Raw genomic sequence first — 20,165 nt, forward strand, 5'->3', positions numbered from 1 at the left:
CAATTCATATTACTGTAAAATGTAACTACAATAATACACATTTTTCTTCTTAAAACTATTAGCTACATAATAAATTATATAAAAAATATTATGTATGATTAAATTTAATAAAGTATAAAAACAGGCTTAAAAGTGATATACAATATAAATCATTTATATTTGTAATTTTTAATCCAAAATAGCTATGGCTATTTATTTTATCTGAGTTTTCAGTTAACCAAGGTTGCATCATTCCATATTATCTTGGATAAATGGAGTTCTACTGTATTCTAAATATATCAAGGTTATACTTAATGAACATGATATATATATAAAATAAATTTATTTGAAAAAAGTTATATGTATATATTTTTTTCTTTTGGGTAGCATTGAATATTGGTTTAGATGCATGGATTTGGATGGTGATGGTTTCTTATCTATGTATGAACTGGAATATTTTTATGATGAACAGCTTCAAAGAATGGAAGCTCTTGGCATAGAAACACTTCCATTTAAAGATTGTTTATGTCAGGTAATGGTAATTTTCTATTTTCACTATGAAATTTAAATATAAATATATTATAATTTAAGAAAGAAGAATACTTTTTCAAATTTATGTAAATATTGTATATCTGGATGGTCAGAGAGATTGTAACATATTGCATGACACAAAAGATGGGGTTACACAATTTAGGGTTCAAATCAAGTACCAGCCCTGGACCTAATGGGAAGCAAAATATAATAATCCAAAATAACGTTTATATAAGTAAAAATCCATAATAATATTTATTAGATTGAACAGTGTTATTTATATATAAACAGCAATGATTATAACAAGAATTAGTAATAAGTATATATTTCAAATATTCCAAAAAAAGAAAAAAAATATACAATTACAATTTTATAATCAATTAAATTTCCACCGAAGTAATTAAACAAAGAATATGCTTCTTACAAGCTTACAAAGAATACACTTATCAAACAATGCCAGATAATTTGCTTCAGTGAAGGTTGCTGTTGGGAGCTACACCACACTGTTGACAGGCGTGCCATTTTTTATCTGTATCAGTGTAAATCCATATTGCCCTATTTACATATCTGTGCATCATGGGATCAGTCACTGATGTAAATTAGTATATGGAGATTTTTACTTTTGAATCTAGCACATTTTGGGGGTTTCTTAGGCATTTCCATTCAATAAAAGACCCCCCAAAAAAACTATAACTAAAAATAATGTTCAAAACATAAAATAACTATCGGACTTAGACTCCTTACAAGGTAAAGGTATCAGCCTGCTATTCTTAGTTCCAATATGAATCTAGGTTGTATTCTTAGAAATTTTTGTGAGAAATTATACTCAGATATGTCTGATGCTTTATTTCATTACTTACTCCGCTATGAGCAAGGCTGAATTAACAAAAGCCCCTCTTGTTATTTTCAGTGCAGAAAAAAGGATATAAAATTTGTATTTCTGAAAAAAGCAACATATTTTTAAAGTTCTTTTGGATTTTCTTACACACAGAATATTTATGAAAAATATATTTTTACTTAGATTATTGTAATTAGAGTTTCTCATTTCCCAGTCCTTGTCCCAGGATTTCAAGAAAAAAGTGAACTGTTTCCCGGAATCCCGAAAAATCCTGGGATATAATTAATTATTTTTAAGATATAAAATAAATCTTGAAATCAAATGATATAATTATTTTTCATTTTTTTAAGTAATTTAATGCATCCATCCTCCAAAATAATAATAATAATAATAATAATACTGTGTAAAATATGTATTAAAAATTACTTTTGAATTGCATAGCAATTTTCATAAGTAGAAAAAGTTGATTAAAGTTTGTTGGAAACTGCTTATAACACAAAAAAAAGCCTTTGAATTGAGTTGAAAATTTAAAGAAAAAAACTGAACTTATATCAAACTTAGAATGTAGAACTTAGAGGGAAATTTTTGTTTTTAAATAAAACATAATACAAAATATTATTGTAAATTTTATAATAAGATTTTAAAAAGCAAAGATGGTCAATACTCTGATCACTCAATTTGGTTCTTATTTTAGTAATGAAATATCCTGATAATGATAATGCCCTTTCTGATTCAATTGATGTGGGTAAAATTGTCTTTAATGCATATAAGAGAAGAAGAATTTCCAGGGTTTATAACTTGGGAAATTCTTTTCGTGAGATACAGCTGGGATCCTGTTAGAGAAATCCTAATTGTAATATGCACGTCTACAGATTCAATCCTAATTAATGTAACAAAAATAAAAAATAAACAAAAATAAAAAGCTATTTAATTTTAACCTTATTTATGGAAAAAATATGCAAGTTATAAACACATGACAGAAAAAACATTTATATCTTGCCAACATATCATAATACTTAAAATAATTTAATAAAAGTAAGATTCTGAAAAAATTATAAAATGAATCTTAGTGCATTTTTTTATTAATGAATTATTTTGTTTTTTGCTTAGATGCTGGACATGGTGCGACCAAAATATCCGGGCAAAATATCTCTATCCGATCTTAAACATTGCAAAATGACACCTGTATTTTTTGATACATTTTTCAATTTGGAAAAATTCCTAGATCATGAACAGAGGGATCCATTTGCATCACAACGGGTATGTAGTTCTAATATATAAATTTACAAATTCACGAAATGACAGGAAGAAGTTTATGTATTTATACAATTAACAGGATCAAACCGATGGAATAGAAATGTCTGACTGGGATATATATGCAGCCGAAGAATATGAGATACTAATTGCAGAAGAAGGTCTTGGCTTACAATCGGATCATTAGTGAGTATCTATGATCATATATTTAAAGCACAATGATAAATATTGACATCTTATTCCTAACTAGCTCATTGGATGAGGCAGATCAAGAATTAGACGAATATTCTCAGAGTTTGGGAAAATTCAATCTTTCTGCCATTCTCCACAGCAGATCTAAAAACTTTATGGATATTGACGATGAAGACTACGACTATGCTGAGTCAGATGCCGAGTATCCGTATTAGTTAAGTTACGCGGAGAAAAAGTTAACAAGAACATAATTCAAATGTACATATTGACACAGAAACTATCACCAATCAAAGGCTGTGATTATAAAATATAAAAAGTTAAGTTGTAATAAAATTTATTTGTAAAATTAATTAATCAATCAATTTTAGGTAAATATAACCATGTTTTGATGTTAGTTACATTTATCTAAAATATCTGCTCACTAGTCATTTTAAAGGCTTTTTACTTTACATACGAGTGCTAACTGTGAAAAAATGAATAGCTTTGTATCACATTAAGTGTAATGTGTGCCTTAACATTTTATTAATTTTATAATTTTTATTAAATGCTATTTCATAACCAATTAAAGAAAAATAGCATAATTTATAATCACCATCCTACAATTTCATAAATTGTTTCAGATACATGTTAAGATTTATATATATTTTAAATTTAATTATTGTAGTGTGCCAAATGATTAATATCTTCCAGTTTTAAGTTGATTTTGTTTTGTATTTTAAATAATATTTAATTATCATAGAATTTAATTTTTTTTAACAAAAAAATAACATAAGTTTGTTCATTTCACTGCTAATTATTCATTACCCAAATCGGATAACAATAAATTGTAAATTCCTGTTTCGACTTAGCAATTTGCACCCAAAGAAACTAATTATTTTAACTGTTCCAATATTAAGCATATTTCAATCATCATCCCGGAAAATGTCAACCATTCGAATTTTAAGAAAAGTGCAAATCCTGTTTTATCTCATCGTAACATCTCTCGTGGATATATTCTCAGGTGTATCATTTGACAGTACGATACAAGAAAATTGTGTACAAAATTATCTAGTAAATTATAGAGTTAATTTTTTCAAACTACTAAAACTGTATATATATACATACATATATATATATTATATATTTTAAATATTCACAAACACCTCGAAATGATTATTAAAAGAATTATATTTAATGGTTGCTAGTATCGGCAATAAATTTTATGTATGCTATATAAGTGCCTTTATGTATTTATAAATTTTACTTTGTAAGCAGAAAATAAATTTGGAAATAATTTATAACTAGAAAATTTTCTGCTACATTTTTTCCCCTTTACAGTGTCTTTAACATTAATATTAACCAATGAAAAATTATAATTTAATGTATGATTTAAAGAGAATTAAATTATGATAATACTGCATTCTTTTTTTATTTTGTAAGTTTGAGATTCACAGAGTAACTTAATTATTTTACTTGTTTCATATATTAAAAAACTGTTTTGTTTTATCAAATGCAATGTTAATATGTATTATTTAAACAATAAACGGGGTGATCATAAAGTCGCACACATCAAAATACTTGTTTCTGTAACTTGTGTCAAGTTATTTTTATTATGTCTCCCACACTATGTCTGCTTACTATTATTAATAGAAACTCTGATTTTTGTATGAAAGTCATAAATTGGCTGCAGTATAGCTTTGTTCATTGTGAGGAAGCAAAATGGTTTTTCCCGGGAACAAAGGATTTTCATTATTGAGCATTTTGTCATTTGCTCTTACGCAGGTGTTGCAAACGAATTTTAACAGAAATATCCTGAATCTGCAGTTCTTGCAAGAATTTTTTGGCAACATTTTATTTGTGTAGAATTGTGGTCTCCATGATTGCCAGATTTTTACCTCTGGGGGTATCTCAAGAGCCAGGTATAAAATTATCCACACACATTTGATAAACTGAAGAGGAACATTATAAAAGCTGTTTCCAGCATCGGTTTTCAGGTTCTTTAAAGGTGACATCAAACAAGGTAAAATGAGCTCGTGCCTTGTAAATGAGGAGGCCATTTCAAACACGTTGTAATAACACAATTTGATTTTGCTTTTCTTAAAGATCAGACTATAAATTTTTTTACTACCCTTTGTATTTTCACACATTAACCTCACAAAATAAGATTGATTCCTGACACATTGCGCAACCTTTCGATCCTGTATTATTAGTATTGATGTTATTTTGACAGCGATGTAGACAAGGTGGTAAGTGCCCCAGCTTACCGTGCCAAAAGATTTGAATGCAGGTTCAGATTTGTTTAGACATTTTCACAAATGAATTGATTCCAAAATGTCATACCACGTCCCTTGCTATCAGCCATTTCTAATGTGGATTAAATCCATGATGTATGTGCCATAGAGCAGTAAGAGTTTAAACAATATCTCCTCCTCATTTTTTATCAGTAAATAGAGCACTTCTGATTTTTCTTATTTTAAGAAAGTTATAATAATTTTTTGGAAATTATTAATAAAATAGTGAATTTGATGCTTGAAGGTCATGTCATAGCATAGATGCTTGTATACATATCCTGGCTTTCTTGCATTAAATGCGTAGATGTGTTAATGATCATTAGTTTCACTCTTTCTAAAGAAAATATCACTCAAAAAGTTAAAGGATTTCATTCCGAGAAATCCGTTTCTTTCTTGTGGACACTACTCTTTTTTTACATTCATTACAGAGGCAACCAAATGATGGGTAGGATCAACTTGCCTGGATCACCACATGAAAATTTGAGATTCAGAATCATACTCAAATGGTGTTATTAGAAGTAACAAATTGTTAATACATCTTATGGATTGTTATATCATTATTAAACAGTATACAGTTGGATTGTTAGGTATATATACAATAAATAACAAGTACGGTGCAACCGGCGAACCGAATGCTTTAGAGTTTCCGAAAGTTAACTACATATTCTTTACAAAAGTCTTAGGAATCAATAGGTATTGACCCAAAACCATGGTCAATATTTATTTGTGATGGTAGTTGTAGTTAAGAAAGACAGCAAAAATACAAATGGAGTGCTGGGTGCCGTCTGTGATTATACTGTAGGTGATTTGCCAGTTACGAATCCAGAATCGTAGAGAGAAGTCATTTAGTAGGTTATTCCAGAAAGGGAGAGCAGAAATAAGGATAAGGACTCGAGGGATAGTCCACATTGACGGAGAGGGAAGAGATCAAAGTGTTAGTCAAGAAGGTCTGGGAGATGATACCTACAATCAAATTAAATGAGAGGAAAATGAAATGTCTTTACCAAGGATGTTAGTAAATCAAGTATGAAAGAGCAAATATATTTTGTTCCGAGAGTGCAGAAGCAAAGATTGGTGGGAGAAATGTGATAATGCAACCAACAACAGAATTGATGGTAATACAGGTAATCCAAGGGCAAATCCATAATACAAGATAATGGAGTGAAGATTACCGAGCCGGGCAACAGTAGGAAGACCGTATTCCACAATGCTTTGAATTACAGAACCCTGCACTGAGATCTTTAGTGGCATTTGTTATAAATAACAAAAAAATAAAAAATACTTGAAAACACGAAGTTGTTCACATTTCTTGATGATGAGGCCAAGATTTTAATGCGAGTAACAGTAAGAATAGTGGAGGAGAGGATGGGCGAGGTGTTCATAATGTCAGATTTATTGGAATGACGACGACGTGAGTTAATGTCGATCCTGGTAGTTACTGTATACAATAGTTTCACATTTTTTAATAATATAATTAAACTAAAATTTTAATAATTCAAAACAGTCTGTATTTTTGCTCTAATAGATGTTTGGTTAAAAATCCGTTTGTACAATGTGTATTCAGCGGTATCAATATTTATTCGGTGCGGCTGCTCTTTAATAAATTCCTCTGCTGTTTTAAAAATACACACTACAGTTAAGGTAGTTTATATTTAATATATTAATGACGATCTGCCTTGGCGTTATAAACGCCGAGACCAACAACTAAGAAAATCGAGCCGTGGAAACATCATTCGGTAAGTTGTAGGATTTTAAATATATATATATATGATAACGGCATATTTATTTATTTAAACTGTTAATTTTTATTTAAATTAGATGAACACCTACTTTTCTTTCGATTATAAATTGAACCATTTCCTCTTGAATGGAATTTCCATCGCGACTATTGAAGGTAAGTCACGTTTCCTCGGTATTAGAAATAGGAAGAGAGTTTTTACACGCGTGCTAACAACAATTTAAGCTTTCTATGTATTTTAACGTTGTTTGCCTATCGCGTGATGGATCCGGGTTCGAACTCCAGGACACGATCTCCATAATTTATCAAGAGCATTACGGCCGGGGTATCGTTCTCCAGTTCTTACCCGTACTGACCATCCATTGTTGTTTGGCCCAATTCGTAATTAGCATAATTGTGAACGTAATTAACCGTAACATGCTGATGGCTAGCGTTAATTTTTTGGATTACGGTTCAGTTTGAAAAACGCTGCTCTAGATAACGTGACAGAACTACCGGAGGAGACGTAACATCATTTATAGAAGATCACACGATCCTGAAAAGCCAAGGTACATCTGCGTACATATTTATGATTATTATGTAATTGAGATTTTCATTTTCGCAAAAGAGATCAGAAAATCGCTGATTTCGACAGTAGAGGATTGTTTGTCGTCGTATTTTCAAGGGAGGCAAAGCTTCGACACACATTCCTCTAGTACAGATAGTTTTTCTGTTCGAGAGAAATATGGAATCCGTTACGTCAGCAAATAGAATGACGACGTAAATGTTAATTAATTAACTTCCGTCAGTTGCGTCCAATTTGAAGTAACTGGTACCACCAGCTGAAACAGAAGGTGTACGAAAATGGATGGTGAAGTGGAATTAAAACAGCGCATCAAATCCAAATTCTGCCAATTTAATCCGAGCACTAATGGCCGGCGTCAAGATTAATTAAAATCAAAATAGCGGATTCCTTAATTTATAGACAGAAGAAACTAATTTTGTCAAATTCGTGTTCCTGGATTACATAGTATGTAGTAGTATGATTTTTGTTTGCTCACCCTTATAATGAAGACGTGTCGACCCATTCCTTAATTAATCTTTAAATACCTACAAACGGGGACCACGGATGAGAACAAAGTGTCAGAGCTGATTCCAATGAAACTAAATTAAATAAGGGCTAAAATTAAGACGAAGGGTTAAAAAACCGCATATTTTTTTTTCTATTTTTAGAGATGTTTGGAGCTTGCATAATAGTATCATTATTGGTGTTCCTGTACGAAACTATCAAGATTTTCAGAAATCGTTTGTCGCTGTTCCTACAAAACGAAGAAACGTACAGGGGTGTAAAAGTTTCAACTGACACGAAAGAAAAAACAGATTGGAAGAGGTTAGTATTCATTTCTTTTATGTAACGTCGAGAAAACATGTTAATAATGTGTGTCATATTTTCAAATGAACATGTACTGTACATGAGTGGCCAAAAAGTTCTCGCGCACGAGGTGTGTGTCAGGTAGTCCCCGTATAACACGGGAGTTACATTCCAAAAAATTGCCGTGTTATACGAAAACAAAGAACTAGTGCGAAAAGGGGGGGTTAGGTTCCAAAAATTAAAAAATATGCTATTAAATCTTTATTTAAATCGGATTTATTATTCATTTTTTTCATAGGTAATCCTCTGGTAAAATATTTACTTATACTATATGATGATCTCAGCATGAGCATCATCAACTGGTAAGAGTTTTTGTTCGTTAATAGCGGTTACGCATTTAGGAACGACGGTGAAAGAAAGATGGCGGCGCCCGCAATATCGATAGTATCGTGATGGAGGAATCTATAATTCTAAAATGAGCTTTTAGAGGCAAAAGAAGGGTCCCAATTGTAAAATGTAACCATTAAATGGATTATTTGTTGAAATAGCATTCAAAGTAGCGACGAAAACAATTACAATGCTCGCGCGGAGGTATAAAAGAACGCACCCTTTATTACATTTCATGTTGTACGAGGGTTTTACCCAATTCCCGAACCGTGTCAGTGAATCCGTGCTATAAAAGCACCGTGTTATACGGGGATGTTCCCAATTCTCGAACCGTGTTAGAGTGAATCCGTGCTATAGAAGTGCCGTGTTATACGGGGGATGGTACCAATTCTCGAACCGTGTTAGAGTGAATCCGTGCTATAGAAGTGCCGTGTTATACGGGGGTTACCTGTATTTGGAGGGAGGCTAATAACAAACTATCCCGAATCTCTTAAAATCTCCAAGCGTTAGTGACGTTTTGGCAAAATATGAACTTGCGCACCTCCGCACCAAAGAAGGTTTCGTGTTCTGAGTCGCCATTTTTGTTTACGGCGCTTACTAGAGGTATTGTTTTTGGAAATATCTCGAAATTGAGACCTTAAATGTCGTTTCTATTTACAATGTTCTATATTCCTGTATTCTATTATATACAGTGAAATTGTTTAAAACGGAAACCTGCCTAAATGGGGAGAATTCTTCGAAACGCAACAAATTTCTGTATTAAAAAAAAATACCTGTTTAATTTAAAACGGAACCACCCAAACCAGAAAAAAATATATTCCGTACTGCGAGAGTCCGGTTTACACAGGTTTTACTGTATATATATTTTAATTTTATAAAAATTTTATTATTATTATTTTTTCCAGAGTTCGACATCACGTGTTTCAGACAATGCTTTACACTATGCAAACCTTTGTAGGATACACGATCATGTTGACAGTTATGACATTCAACGTGTGGTTGATCGTCTCGACTCTCCTCTCCACGTTATTCTGTGTTGGCTTTTCTAGTGTGTTCGCTTCTTACAAACCTACGAAGATTCACGTTCAATGTTCGATACAGAAATACTAATTATTAATTTTAAAAAATAATTGAATGTTCTTAATAATTTTTCTTATATTAGAATTATTAACTCTTGTATTTGCATGAATCGGGGATAACTAATATATCTTTGTTAACCGATTTTTGGGCCGTCCCATATATCTGCCGCGTTTCATCACAATATTTAATCTCTGAAAGTTCTGTCTTTCACAGAGAGAGAGAGATTTTACTCGAATTAACGATTCGTTTACTTTCTTCCTTATAAAAGATTAGGAATAAAATTTTAAATTACGAAAATAATAGTGTATATATTTATGAAAAATCAATCAATTTGGCAGTTAAATATATACATATATATTTTACCATTAATTAAATTTCACAAATAAAACTTCAAGTAAACAACAATCAAAAAAAAAAGAGAAAAAAAAGAAAAGTCATTCAATTTAATACATGATAAAATTAAGATAATTTATTCCAGATAATTAAATAAAACTCCTATAGATTTAGCATTTAATAAATGCCCGTTCTATTGCTTGGAATGAAAAAAATAATTGAGAGTATATAAATTCTATTAATACGCTCGGCGCTTAATAAGTACTACATTAAGATGCATATCGTCCATTATTATTATTATTTTTTTAAAGTTACGAACAAAAAGTAGTGTATAAAAATAAATCGATTTTCAAGCACAAGCTATTATTATTATTATTATTATAAGTAATTATCAGATAAGAAAAAACGGTTTATAATCATTAAACCGGAAGTGATTTTAACTATATATTTTTTGATATTCTAACCTTCCGGTTATAAAATATTGAGCACTGCTCCCCCAAGCAGAATGCGATTTTACATCCTTCCGTAATTTGATTGTAAGTATACTTTTAAATCTACACTTAACAGATAAATCTCTACGTCACATTCATTCATAATCGATTCTATTTACGATCCATTCATACTTACTTTACGGATATTGATTCGGAATTTCTAAGTTGTATATCGTTGGTTAAGTGGAAGGAAAAAACAAAACAAAAAACAAGCAAATCAACTGCCTCCAAAGGAAATTTACAAATCAATATTTATTAAACAATTATCCAAACAAAATGCTTAAATTAATTTCATTTTAAAAGACTAAATCTGTCATTGGACATCATTCTTACATTCGGTATGTCGAGTGCTCTGTAATGTGTTTTGTGTAACAACATATTGACAATAAAATAAACATCCCAATTATAAAATGGTTTAGAAATAATAACTAGCGTCGAAAGTGTTTATTATCATTATTATTATTTTTTTTCAATCCTCCACGTGTAAAGTGTCAAAGTTTTATCAACAAAACATCCCTTTTTATATATATATATATATAATATCATTTTTACTATAGTACAATTCATCAAACAAAATATCTTAATACAGACATTCATAGTAATGTATGCAGGTTATTATAACTCACTCAGTGAGTAAGGCACAATGGGTAAGATAACAGTTACCCATTTTTTTAAGCATTGTGGAATATGGAATGATTAAAGCATCTATAAAGAAAAAAAATATATATATAGTGAAAACAATTTCAGAATGCTATATAATATATAATTGTTTGTTTTTTTTTTTGATTAAAATTATTTCACATACAATAAAATTTGCTTTTATATCTATATATATTTATAATTGTAATAGTAATATAACGGCACGCGTGCCTCGATCTGTTCGGAAAGTGAAGTCGGTACTAGTATGAGGTTTCGATTAATTATAATGAGTGATGATCTGCATATGCACTGTTTATGAGAGTTTGTAGTGATGTGAAATATCGTATGATTAGAGATCAACATCATTTTTAACAATCAAATAAAAAAAAAAAAAAAAAAAAACTTGATGTATTCCACATGCCAACTGCACACCAAGGGGAGGAAAAAACACCTTTAAAAACAGAAAAATGTGATTAAAAAAATCATATTTGACGAAAAATTATAATGGAACCAATCATAAAATTGCACTATATATATTTTTTTTAAATTTATATATATGTACAGTATATATTTATAAATATTATTATTATTATTTTTCATTTTTATATATGAAAATTTAAACAATGCTACATTTCAATTTATGGTTATCACAAAACATACCTTTGGTTCGAATATTTTTCTCTTTTGAAACAATCACTGCAAGATTATGATTGGTCCCTTCGAAAATAAGATTAGTTCGTTACGATTTATCATATATAACAAAGGTATTACTTGGGAGAGCAGTTTTTTTTTTTTTTGTTTTATGATGCACACCACACTTATTATTTTCTTACATCCTTTCTTGTTAATAGTTGGAAGCTATTAATTTTAAAAATATATAATCAATATATATATATATTTTCTCATGATAAAATTAAAATATATATAGCTTATTTTATCNAATCGGTTATTGAAGCGATTATTCACATCACTTAATGATTCCTCCATGATCGTTACTTTTATCAAAGAAGAAAGATTAACTACTGGTCACATAAATTTAAAATTTGGTACTAAATGCAATACGCATTTAGTAAGATGCAAATTTTGATTGGCTAATGTATGTCAAATGATCACTCAACATATCATCACCACTTTGTCCGACTAGGTGGTAGCAGTATTCATAACGACCAGTCAATTTCATAAATTATTGAAATTTATTACAATGCCTGATTTTGTTGGTCATTATTCGTAATGCCCGTATCAATCACTTTGTCCATAACAGATACACCATGTTAAAGCCAAGTGCAAACCCATACAATATAACAAAGTATACATCATTTGACAAATGTGTGTGAAAGCTACTATGTTATTTGCAAAACAAACTATGTTAAATGAAATAAAAATGCATGTTTGGCAGGAAATAAAAGAAATCTACATCATCATCCATAATGCAGTATAACCTTGTAACATGTCATTATATAATGTATGTCTTAAAATATTTTATTTGAAGAATATAGCAATATTTTTAAAGATTATTTCTTTAAATTTTATAAACTTACTGCTGTAGCTACAAGAACCGGTGTATGTCCTGTGCGAAAAGACCACAGAGCATCTTCTCTTTCTCGCTGGCTACGATCTCCATGAATACTAGTTACTGGATAGCCTTCTTTCAGAAGAAAGTTTTCAAGAGCATCTGCTCCTTTTTTAGTCTCAACAAATGTTAAAGTCAAAGAATCACGAGCTAAAAAAAAACATTTTTATTATATAAAAGCACAATTTTAAAAATTTTAATAACTTTATTTTAAATTTAAAATACCTGGATTGCCATTTTTCAGTCCAGCAGCATTTAACAAATCCAGTAAAAATGATCTCTTATCATGTTCTTCCACCCAAACAACTTTCTGTGTAATATTTTCTGATGTACTACCTACTCTTCCAACTGCTAAAAAGATGTAATTATCCAAGAATTTACGAGCCAGTTCCTAAAATAAACGATTAAATTAGAGTTTTATATCCAAAGCTATAAAATTTGATTTTTGTTGATGGTCTCTGAATATAAACAATTTTTTTTATAATTAAGTACAAGTATTCTAATTGTGATTTACCATTATTATTAGATATATTATATACTGCTGGCCAAGCAAAATGCAACACCTGCAATATCTAGTCCTAAATAGCATTGCATTTTACTTGGCCAGCAGTATATATATGTATATATTAAATTCTCAGAACATGATACTTTAAACATAACAATCCTCAATTAAAGATAAATTCTGATCAGTATGAATGACAACAATACAATTATTTGATAATGCTATTAATGCAGGACATATGGTGCATAACTATTAAATAAATAAGTAAATTGTGTCACAGATGTAAACTGTATCATGATCGAATCCGCAAAATATCGGCTTGTTCGTATCCTTGCAGCAAGAGGAATATAATGCTCATCGAGAATAAAATCAGCAGGCAATTGTAGCAAACAACAACAGCACTGTGACCTAAATTTTCTTGAAGTCTGTATAGCTACGTTTTCCAAATCTATAGTCTTCAGTTATTCTCCACACAATTTTCAACAGTAGAACAAGGCAACATATGTAAGAATGTAACGAACCCTGCTTCTTTTGAGCAGCATTCCAAGTAAAAGAATGTATTTCTTTTCCATTGCACAGATAAGCAGTTTGTGACAAACATTTATGTCATATACATTGTTGAACGGGAAGTATCGTAAATTTCACTAAAAATAGTTCATTGCTGCTTTCATCGTCGACATTTTATGGAAAGTTCTCAGTTACCCCACCAGTCGTTGGCGGGACTGTAATTTCCACCGTAGTTGCCTTTATATTGAGGAGCATAGTTATTTCCTCCGTAACCAACAGCAGAAGATGAATAATTATTCGAAACTGCGATGCGATTTGTACTGCCTCGATCACGGCCGAACTGACGATAATCACGAGATCCGAAACCGCCGGAGCCGTATCTCCCACTAAGAGAAAAAAAATTTTTTTAATCAAAATAAAATATATGTATAATCAAATGCAATATAAATCTTAAGTATTCTAAATAATTATACAGTATAATTTTGATAAAATTTTTAAACAAAAACTATTGATACTTTTCACATACAATTCTTAATTTCTATCATCATCATACTAAAATATTATTTGCTGATTAGTTTTCAATTTCTTTGGTAGGGACAACTTGGAATTGGACCATTGCCAATAAGTTTTGGATATTCATCATAATTAAAAATTATATAACCATCACCACTTTACAGAACAAACTTTATAATTTATGTATAAAATTTAAATTCTTTAAATAGTTCTTTATTTTCTAATGGTTTGGATTGGTTTTATCTATCCAAAGTTTAGTGCCACAATTAAGAGATGGCTTAGTTGATGTAAAAATTTACAGCCAAATTCAGTGATCAAGTCAAATTTTCTTTATGAATCTTACAAAGTATATGCATTAATTTTTTGAAATACAGTCGACTCCCCTATAACACTGTTGATAATTCTGTTTTACATGAATTCCATGTTGTACAAGTCACTTAGATTTTACAAATACGTGAGCCATTCACAGCCCGGCACATGTATTTGTAAGATTTAAGTGACTCGTACAACATGGAATTCAGATAAAACAGAATAATCAACAGTGTTATAGGGGGGGGTCGACTGTAATGTGTGTTCTGAAGTTTTATTATCTAATTTTCATTATTTTATTAAAAAAATCTGTACATTTTAAATTCTACTTACCTTCGACCCCCTGAATATTTTCTTTGATTATTGGTCCTTTGTTCAACTTGTACTTCTTTTGCTAAAGCTGCTAACCATTCAGGCATTTCTTGCTTTGTTTCAGTGATCAATTCCACTAAATCCAGTGCCATATTTCGGTTCTTTTCATTGAAAAATGAGGTAGCTAGACCTATTTTTTTCAAATAGTTAACACACAGCAAATATTAAATCATAATAAAAATGATAAATGTATTTAATATAAAACTTTGCTAGATATAAAACTTTTCAGTTTTAAATCTGGCAATATTAGTTTACTAAATTTATTAAAGAATCAAACAATATGTCAAATCTCATTTATATCTTAGACAGAATCAAATACGGTCACAAAAAATTAATTAAATTGATAAAATTTCAAAGTTAATTTTACAAAACTAGTGAAAATACACAAATATAAAGTAAATCAGTGTAAAATAATGGAATACCTAAATTTCCTACTCGACCAGTTCTACCAATGCGATGCACATATTCTTCAATATCACTTGGCAAATCAAAGTTGATCACATGTTTTACATTTGGTATATCCAAACCTCTTGCTGCTACCTAAAAATGAAACAAATTACTTATATTAACTTTATATAATTTATGAACAATAAAAACAAAATTATACATAACCTTGTTACTGTATATATATTATACAAATGAGAAATTTGTACAGTACATTATAAATTAAATATATTATTAAAGAAATGGATATTTTCAAGCAAACAATACTTTATTCCATTTAATAAGATATAATATAATATATGGAATATGTTCATAGTAATATATTTACACATGTTATCATGAGAAACAAAAGCAACAAAGAACATGAACATAAATTTTTTCTTAAAGAAACTGTCAAACTGTTTTCAGGCATTCTTATCAAATCATACAACACATTCTAATGCTAATATTTTTGCCAAAACTAAAGCTAGTGGACAAAGGTTTGGCATCTTTATTCATCCTTAGTGTTTGAATGTTTTTTAATTTCCAGTTATATTCATCTTTAGTAAGCATCACAGCAGATTTAATGAATAGAGAGGTTGCGACCATCATATTCAGCCCAAAACGTGAACGGTGGACGGTCGAGCACCGCCATCTGGCAATTCTAGACGGTCAATAATGGCATTTGCTACATCTAGCATGGCGAGTAGAAGATCGGTTTAAACTTCATTTTTTTTGTGTTTGGGATTAAAATTATGACCTATTTTATTAAAATAATGATTACTTAAGCATTTACGAATAATATTGTAAAGAAACAGACTATTTTAATCCAGAAATTATTTAATTATTCAATTTTTTAGCAAGTGATGTGAAGTGTCTATAGAATTTACATATATTTGCCTTCATAATAGCTTATCNAGTCACTTAGATTTTACAAATACGTGAGCCATTCACAGCCCGGCACATGTATTTGTAAGATTTAAGTGACTCGTACAACATGGAATTCATATAAAACAGAATAATCAACAGTGTTATAGGGGGGGGTCGACTGTAATGTGTGTTCTGAAGTTTTATTATCTAATTTTCATTATTTTATTAAAAAAATCTGTACATTTTAAATTCTACTTACCTTCGACCCCCTGAATATTTTCTTTGATTATTGGTCCTTTGTTCAACTTGTACTTCTTTTGCTAAAGCTGCTAACCATTCAGGCATTTCTTGCTTTGTTTCAGTGATCAATTCCACTAAATCCAGTGCCATATTTCGGTTCTTTTCATTGAAAAATGAGGTAGCTAGACCTATTTTTTTCAAATAGTTAACACACAGCAAATATTAAATCATAATAAAAATGATAAATGTATTTAATATAAAACTTTGCTAGATATAAAACTTTTCAGTTTTAAATCTGGCAATATTAGTTTACTAAATTTATTAAAGAATCAAACAATATGTCAAATCTCATTTATATCTTAGACAGAATCAAATACGGTCACAAAAAATTAATTAAATTGATAAAATTTCAAAGTTAATTTTACAAAACTAGTGAAAATACACAAATATAAAGTAAATCAGTGTAAAATAATGGAATACCTAAATTTCCTACTCGACCAGTTCTACCAATGCGATGCACATATTCTTCAATATCACTTGGCAAATCAAAGTTGATCACATGTTTTACATTTGGTATATCCAAACCTCTTGCTGCTACCTAAAAATGAAACAAATTACTTATATTAACTTTATATAATTTATGAACAATAAAAACAAAATTATACATAACCTTGTTACTGTATATATATTATACAAATGAGAAATTTGTACAGTACATTATAAATTAAATATATTATTAAAGAAATGGATATTTTCAAGCAAACAATACTTTATTCCATTTAATAAGATATAATATAATATATGGAATATGTTCATAGTAATATATTTACACATGTTATCACGAGAAACAAAAGCAACAAAGAACATGAACATAAATTTTTTCTTAAAGAAACTGTCAAACTGTTTTCAGGCATTCTTATCAAATCATACAACACATTCTAATGCTAATATTTTTGCCAAAACTAAAGCTAGTGGACAAAGGTTTGGCATCTTTATTCATCCTTAGTGTTTGAATGTTTTTTAGTTTCCAGTTATATTCATCTTTAGTAAGCATCACAGCAGATTTAATGAATAGAGAGGTTGCGACCATCATATTCAGCCCAAAACGTGAACGGTGGACGGTCGAGCACCGCCATCTGGCAATTCTAGACGGTCAATAATGGCATTTGCTACATCTAGCATGGCAAGTAGAAGATCGGTTTAAACTTCATTTTTTTTGTGTTTGGGATTAAAATTATGACCTATTTTATTAAAATAATGATTACTTAAGCATTTACGAATAATATTGTAAAGAAACAGACTATTTTAATCCAGAAATTATTTAATTATTCAATTTTTTAGCAAGTGATGTGAAGTGTCTATAGAATTTACATATATTTGCCTTCATAATAGCTTATCTTAAGGTAGGTTTGTTCTTCCACGACATCATCTACCATCAGCAGCATAACATGTTTGTAAATTTTCTAAAAATTAATTTTCCGAGCTGCTGTCGAATTTACATAAGCCACTACTTCCCACGACAAAGGTATAAAGTAGTCGTATCATATGGTAGGAGACAATGCTAATTAAAATTAATTATTTAGTGTTATTAAACATCCTATGAATACTTTAAAATAGTTTAATTTGTTTATTTACCTTCACTGGTAGCCCTCGACATTAAATGTATCTTCCATTTTTTCAACAAATTTCCTATGAGATAATGCGTGACGTTCGTTGAATCACGTGATGTTGTGAATGTGCACCACAACAATTTTTTCTTGGAGTTAAAACATAAACCATGTACTTCTGCTTGCCACGTACAAGTAACATTTGAACTTGCACTACAACCTCTCTAATATCATAAACATTGACAATGTAATTAAAACCACTACAGTATGCATTATCCAAGGCAGCTGAAAGTTCTACTGCAAAAGTTTCAATGAAGTATCCAAAACTGTGGTAGAACCAAAAATGCAAGAAATCTTATAAAGAAAAAACTGAGATATACTTTGAAGATGACCACTAATGAAAATCTAATGGTTTTTTAAAAAAACAAAAGCAAATGCCAGAAAAATATAAAAGCAAAGTCAAAGGAAGAGTATTATATTTGATGTTACATTTTCCACAAGCACAAAAGCAGTCTGGAAATAATGGCACATTAATAAGCAATATGTAAGATAGTGCTGATCTGTTAGGTTCAACTATTTCTGCAGTAATAAAAGCTATGAGGGAGAGTTCCTAGCTTATAAACCTAAAGTAGTGAATAAGTCTTAATTTTCATGAGTTTTCTGTTGAAGAAAACAATGTGCCATTTCCTATAATGGAATGGAACAGAGCAGTTTGTAGGAAACAAACTGCTTTATTCAGGGAACATGGGTGTAGACCCAGTCAGATCCACTAATCCAAATGTTCAGAATCCCTCAGATGATTTACTGTCAAATTTATCATCATCATCATCTAACAAAATCTGGACAGAAAAAGCTTTACTTAAATCCTGAAAGCAATCAATTATAGTTCCCATTCAAAATCTTGGAAAAAGAACAAGAACCCTTGTAATTATTTGATTGTTTAAGCCATAGACATACTACATTTTAAACATTCAAAGAGCACCATTAAAATATTTGTGAAAACTTCTTTATTCAAATTAGTTATGACCTGATGACAGGTTGAAATGTCTCAAACATTTAATCTTGGTTAAAATATTCAAGAATTCCTAAATATTTTTAGTGTTTTTATATTTGTAATAAGGATTAACTCAGTAATATTGCATTAGTTCTCAACAATGTTTTAAAGAATTTTCTGTTTAAAAGTAAAATTATCCAAATGAGGAAAATTCCCTTGCAGTTGACAGTTTCCCTATTTAGTTGACTAGACTTAGTGCTGACAACCCTAATCTAAAGGAAAGAGATTCCAATTTGGTGAAAAACTCAAGCTCATCTAGAGGAAACTTAGAAAAACAATTTGGTGGATATGTTATGGACAAAGTGATTAATCGGGCATTATGAATAATGACCAAATAGGGCACGCAGTGTGATAAATATTGATTAATTTGTCAAATTGACCAGTCATTGTGAATACTGCTATCACCTAGCTGGGCAAAGTGATAATAGTAAGTTGAGGAGTGATCATCCGACATACGCTAGCCAATGGGCACTCTGAATTGCACATGCATATCGTGTTTAGTACAGAATTTTAAATTTGATTAAAAAAACTCCACAATCCATGAAACCTTTTTATAACAGTGTTGTCTCTGTAACAAACTTCACAAACGTTTTTGACCTCCACCGAGTTCTGCTTCAGGTCGAAAATGTTCATGAAGTTTGTTACGAAGACAACACTGTTATAAAAAGGTTTCGTGGATTGTTATTACTCAATGCAGTGTTAAGTTATTAGAAGTTGTTCTGTGTTTAAAAAAAACTCCACTTATTTCATTTAGAAATATTTATTTTTTGTGAATTATTTCAAAGTACAGTACAGTCTCGAAAACTCAGCACTCAATAACCCGGCAGTCCAGATAACTCTGCCACACCCTGGCAGGGCAAAAAAATCCTTAGTTAATTAATTTTCATTATAAACAGCTTTATGCCTCAAAGTATTTTTCTGAGGTATGTCTTATCAGGTAAATTACTGTACACAGTGTATTCATTAATTTTCATTTTCATGTAGTAAAGGCTCTATGCCTTCATAAAGGACGTACTTTTCCTTTGTTTAAGGGTATTTGGGCAGTTTATTCTCTGTTGTATTCTCAAGTAAACAATACATACAAGTACAGTACAGTATTTTCTGAGGAAACACTC

The 20,165-nt window shown here is 30.1% G+C and overlaps 4 protein-coding genes across 6 annotated transcripts in view; 2 read left to right on the plus strand and 2 right to left on the minus strand.

Annotated features, from left to right (window-relative positions):
• The window catches only part of LOC111621262 (serine/threonine-protein phosphatase 2A regulatory subunit B'' subunit beta-like), a 33,318-nt gene extending 30,288 nt beyond the window's left edge, over positions 1 to 3,030 (plus strand). For both annotated transcript variants that reach the window (XM_023363346.1, XM_023363347.1), the window contains exons 10-13: positions 367 to 511; positions 2,459 to 2,608; positions 2,685 to 2,788; positions 2,853 to 3,030. In XM_023363346.1, coding sequence (XP_023219114.1) covers positions 367 to 511; positions 2,459 to 2,608; positions 2,685 to 2,788; positions 2,853 to 3,009 — 556 coding nt within the window. In that variant the 3' untranslated portion in view covers positions 3,010 to 3,030. The remainder of the gene's footprint in view (positions 1 to 366; positions 512 to 2,458; positions 2,609 to 2,684; positions 2,789 to 2,852) is intronic.
• A 2,302-nt stretch (positions 3,031 to 5,332) lies between these two features.
• Positions 5,333 to 9,994, plus strand: LOC111621265 (probable low affinity copper uptake protein 2). 2 transcript variants are annotated; one of them, XM_023363349.1, is made up of 4 exons: positions 5,333 to 6,800; positions 6,883 to 6,958; positions 8,015 to 8,171; positions 9,446 to 9,994. In XM_023363349.1, exons 2-4 carry the CDS (start codon positions 6,883 to 6,885, stop codon positions 9,648 to 9,650), a joined length of 438 nt encoding a protein of 145 aa, XP_023219117.1. In that variant the 5' UTR covers positions 5,333 to 6,800; the 3' UTR covers positions 9,651 to 9,994. The 2 variants fall into 2 exon arrangements, with proteins under 2 accessions (XP_023219117.1, XP_023219118.1); XM_023363350.1 differs by having other exon boundaries at positions 5,333 to 6,958.
• A 2,592-nt stretch (positions 9,995 to 12,586) lies between these two features.
• On the minus strand, positions 12,587 to 13,727 carry LOC111621253 (ATP-dependent RNA helicase DDX3X-like). The gene is made up of 3 exons (XM_023363332.1): positions 13,677 to 13,727; positions 12,879 to 13,044; positions 12,587 to 12,803 (listed from the first exon to the last, which is right to left on the minus strand). Exons 1-3 carry the CDS (start codon positions 13,725 to 13,727, stop codon positions 12,610 to 12,612), a joined length of 411 nt encoding a protein of 136 aa, XP_023219100.1. The 3' UTR covers positions 12,587 to 12,609.
• LOC111621267 (ATP-dependent RNA helicase DDX3X-like) overlaps positions 13,264 to 20,165 on the minus strand; it is a 66,139-nt gene continuing 59,237 nt past the window's right edge. The window contains exons 16-19 of the mRNA XM_023363351.1: positions 16,870 to 16,987; positions 16,416 to 16,577; positions 14,818 to 14,827; positions 13,264 to 14,048 (exon numbers count right to left, since the gene is read on the minus strand). Of these exons, the coding sequence (XP_023219119.1) occupies positions 13,850 to 14,048; positions 14,818 to 14,827; positions 16,416 to 16,577; positions 16,870 to 16,987 (489 nt within the window). The 3' untranslated portion in view covers positions 13,264 to 13,849. The remainder of the gene's footprint in view (positions 14,049 to 14,817; positions 14,828 to 16,415; positions 16,578 to 16,869; positions 16,988 to 20,165) is intronic.

The sequence above is a fragment of the Centruroides sculpturatus genome, unplaced genomic scaffold, assembly GCF_000671375.1.
Source record: "Centruroides sculpturatus isolate CEXI.00-Female unplaced genomic scaffold, Cexi_2.0 scaffold271, whole genome shotgun sequence".
Classification (NCBI taxonomy): Eukaryota; Metazoa; Arthropoda; class Arachnida; order Scorpiones; family Buthidae; genus Centruroides; species Centruroides sculpturatus.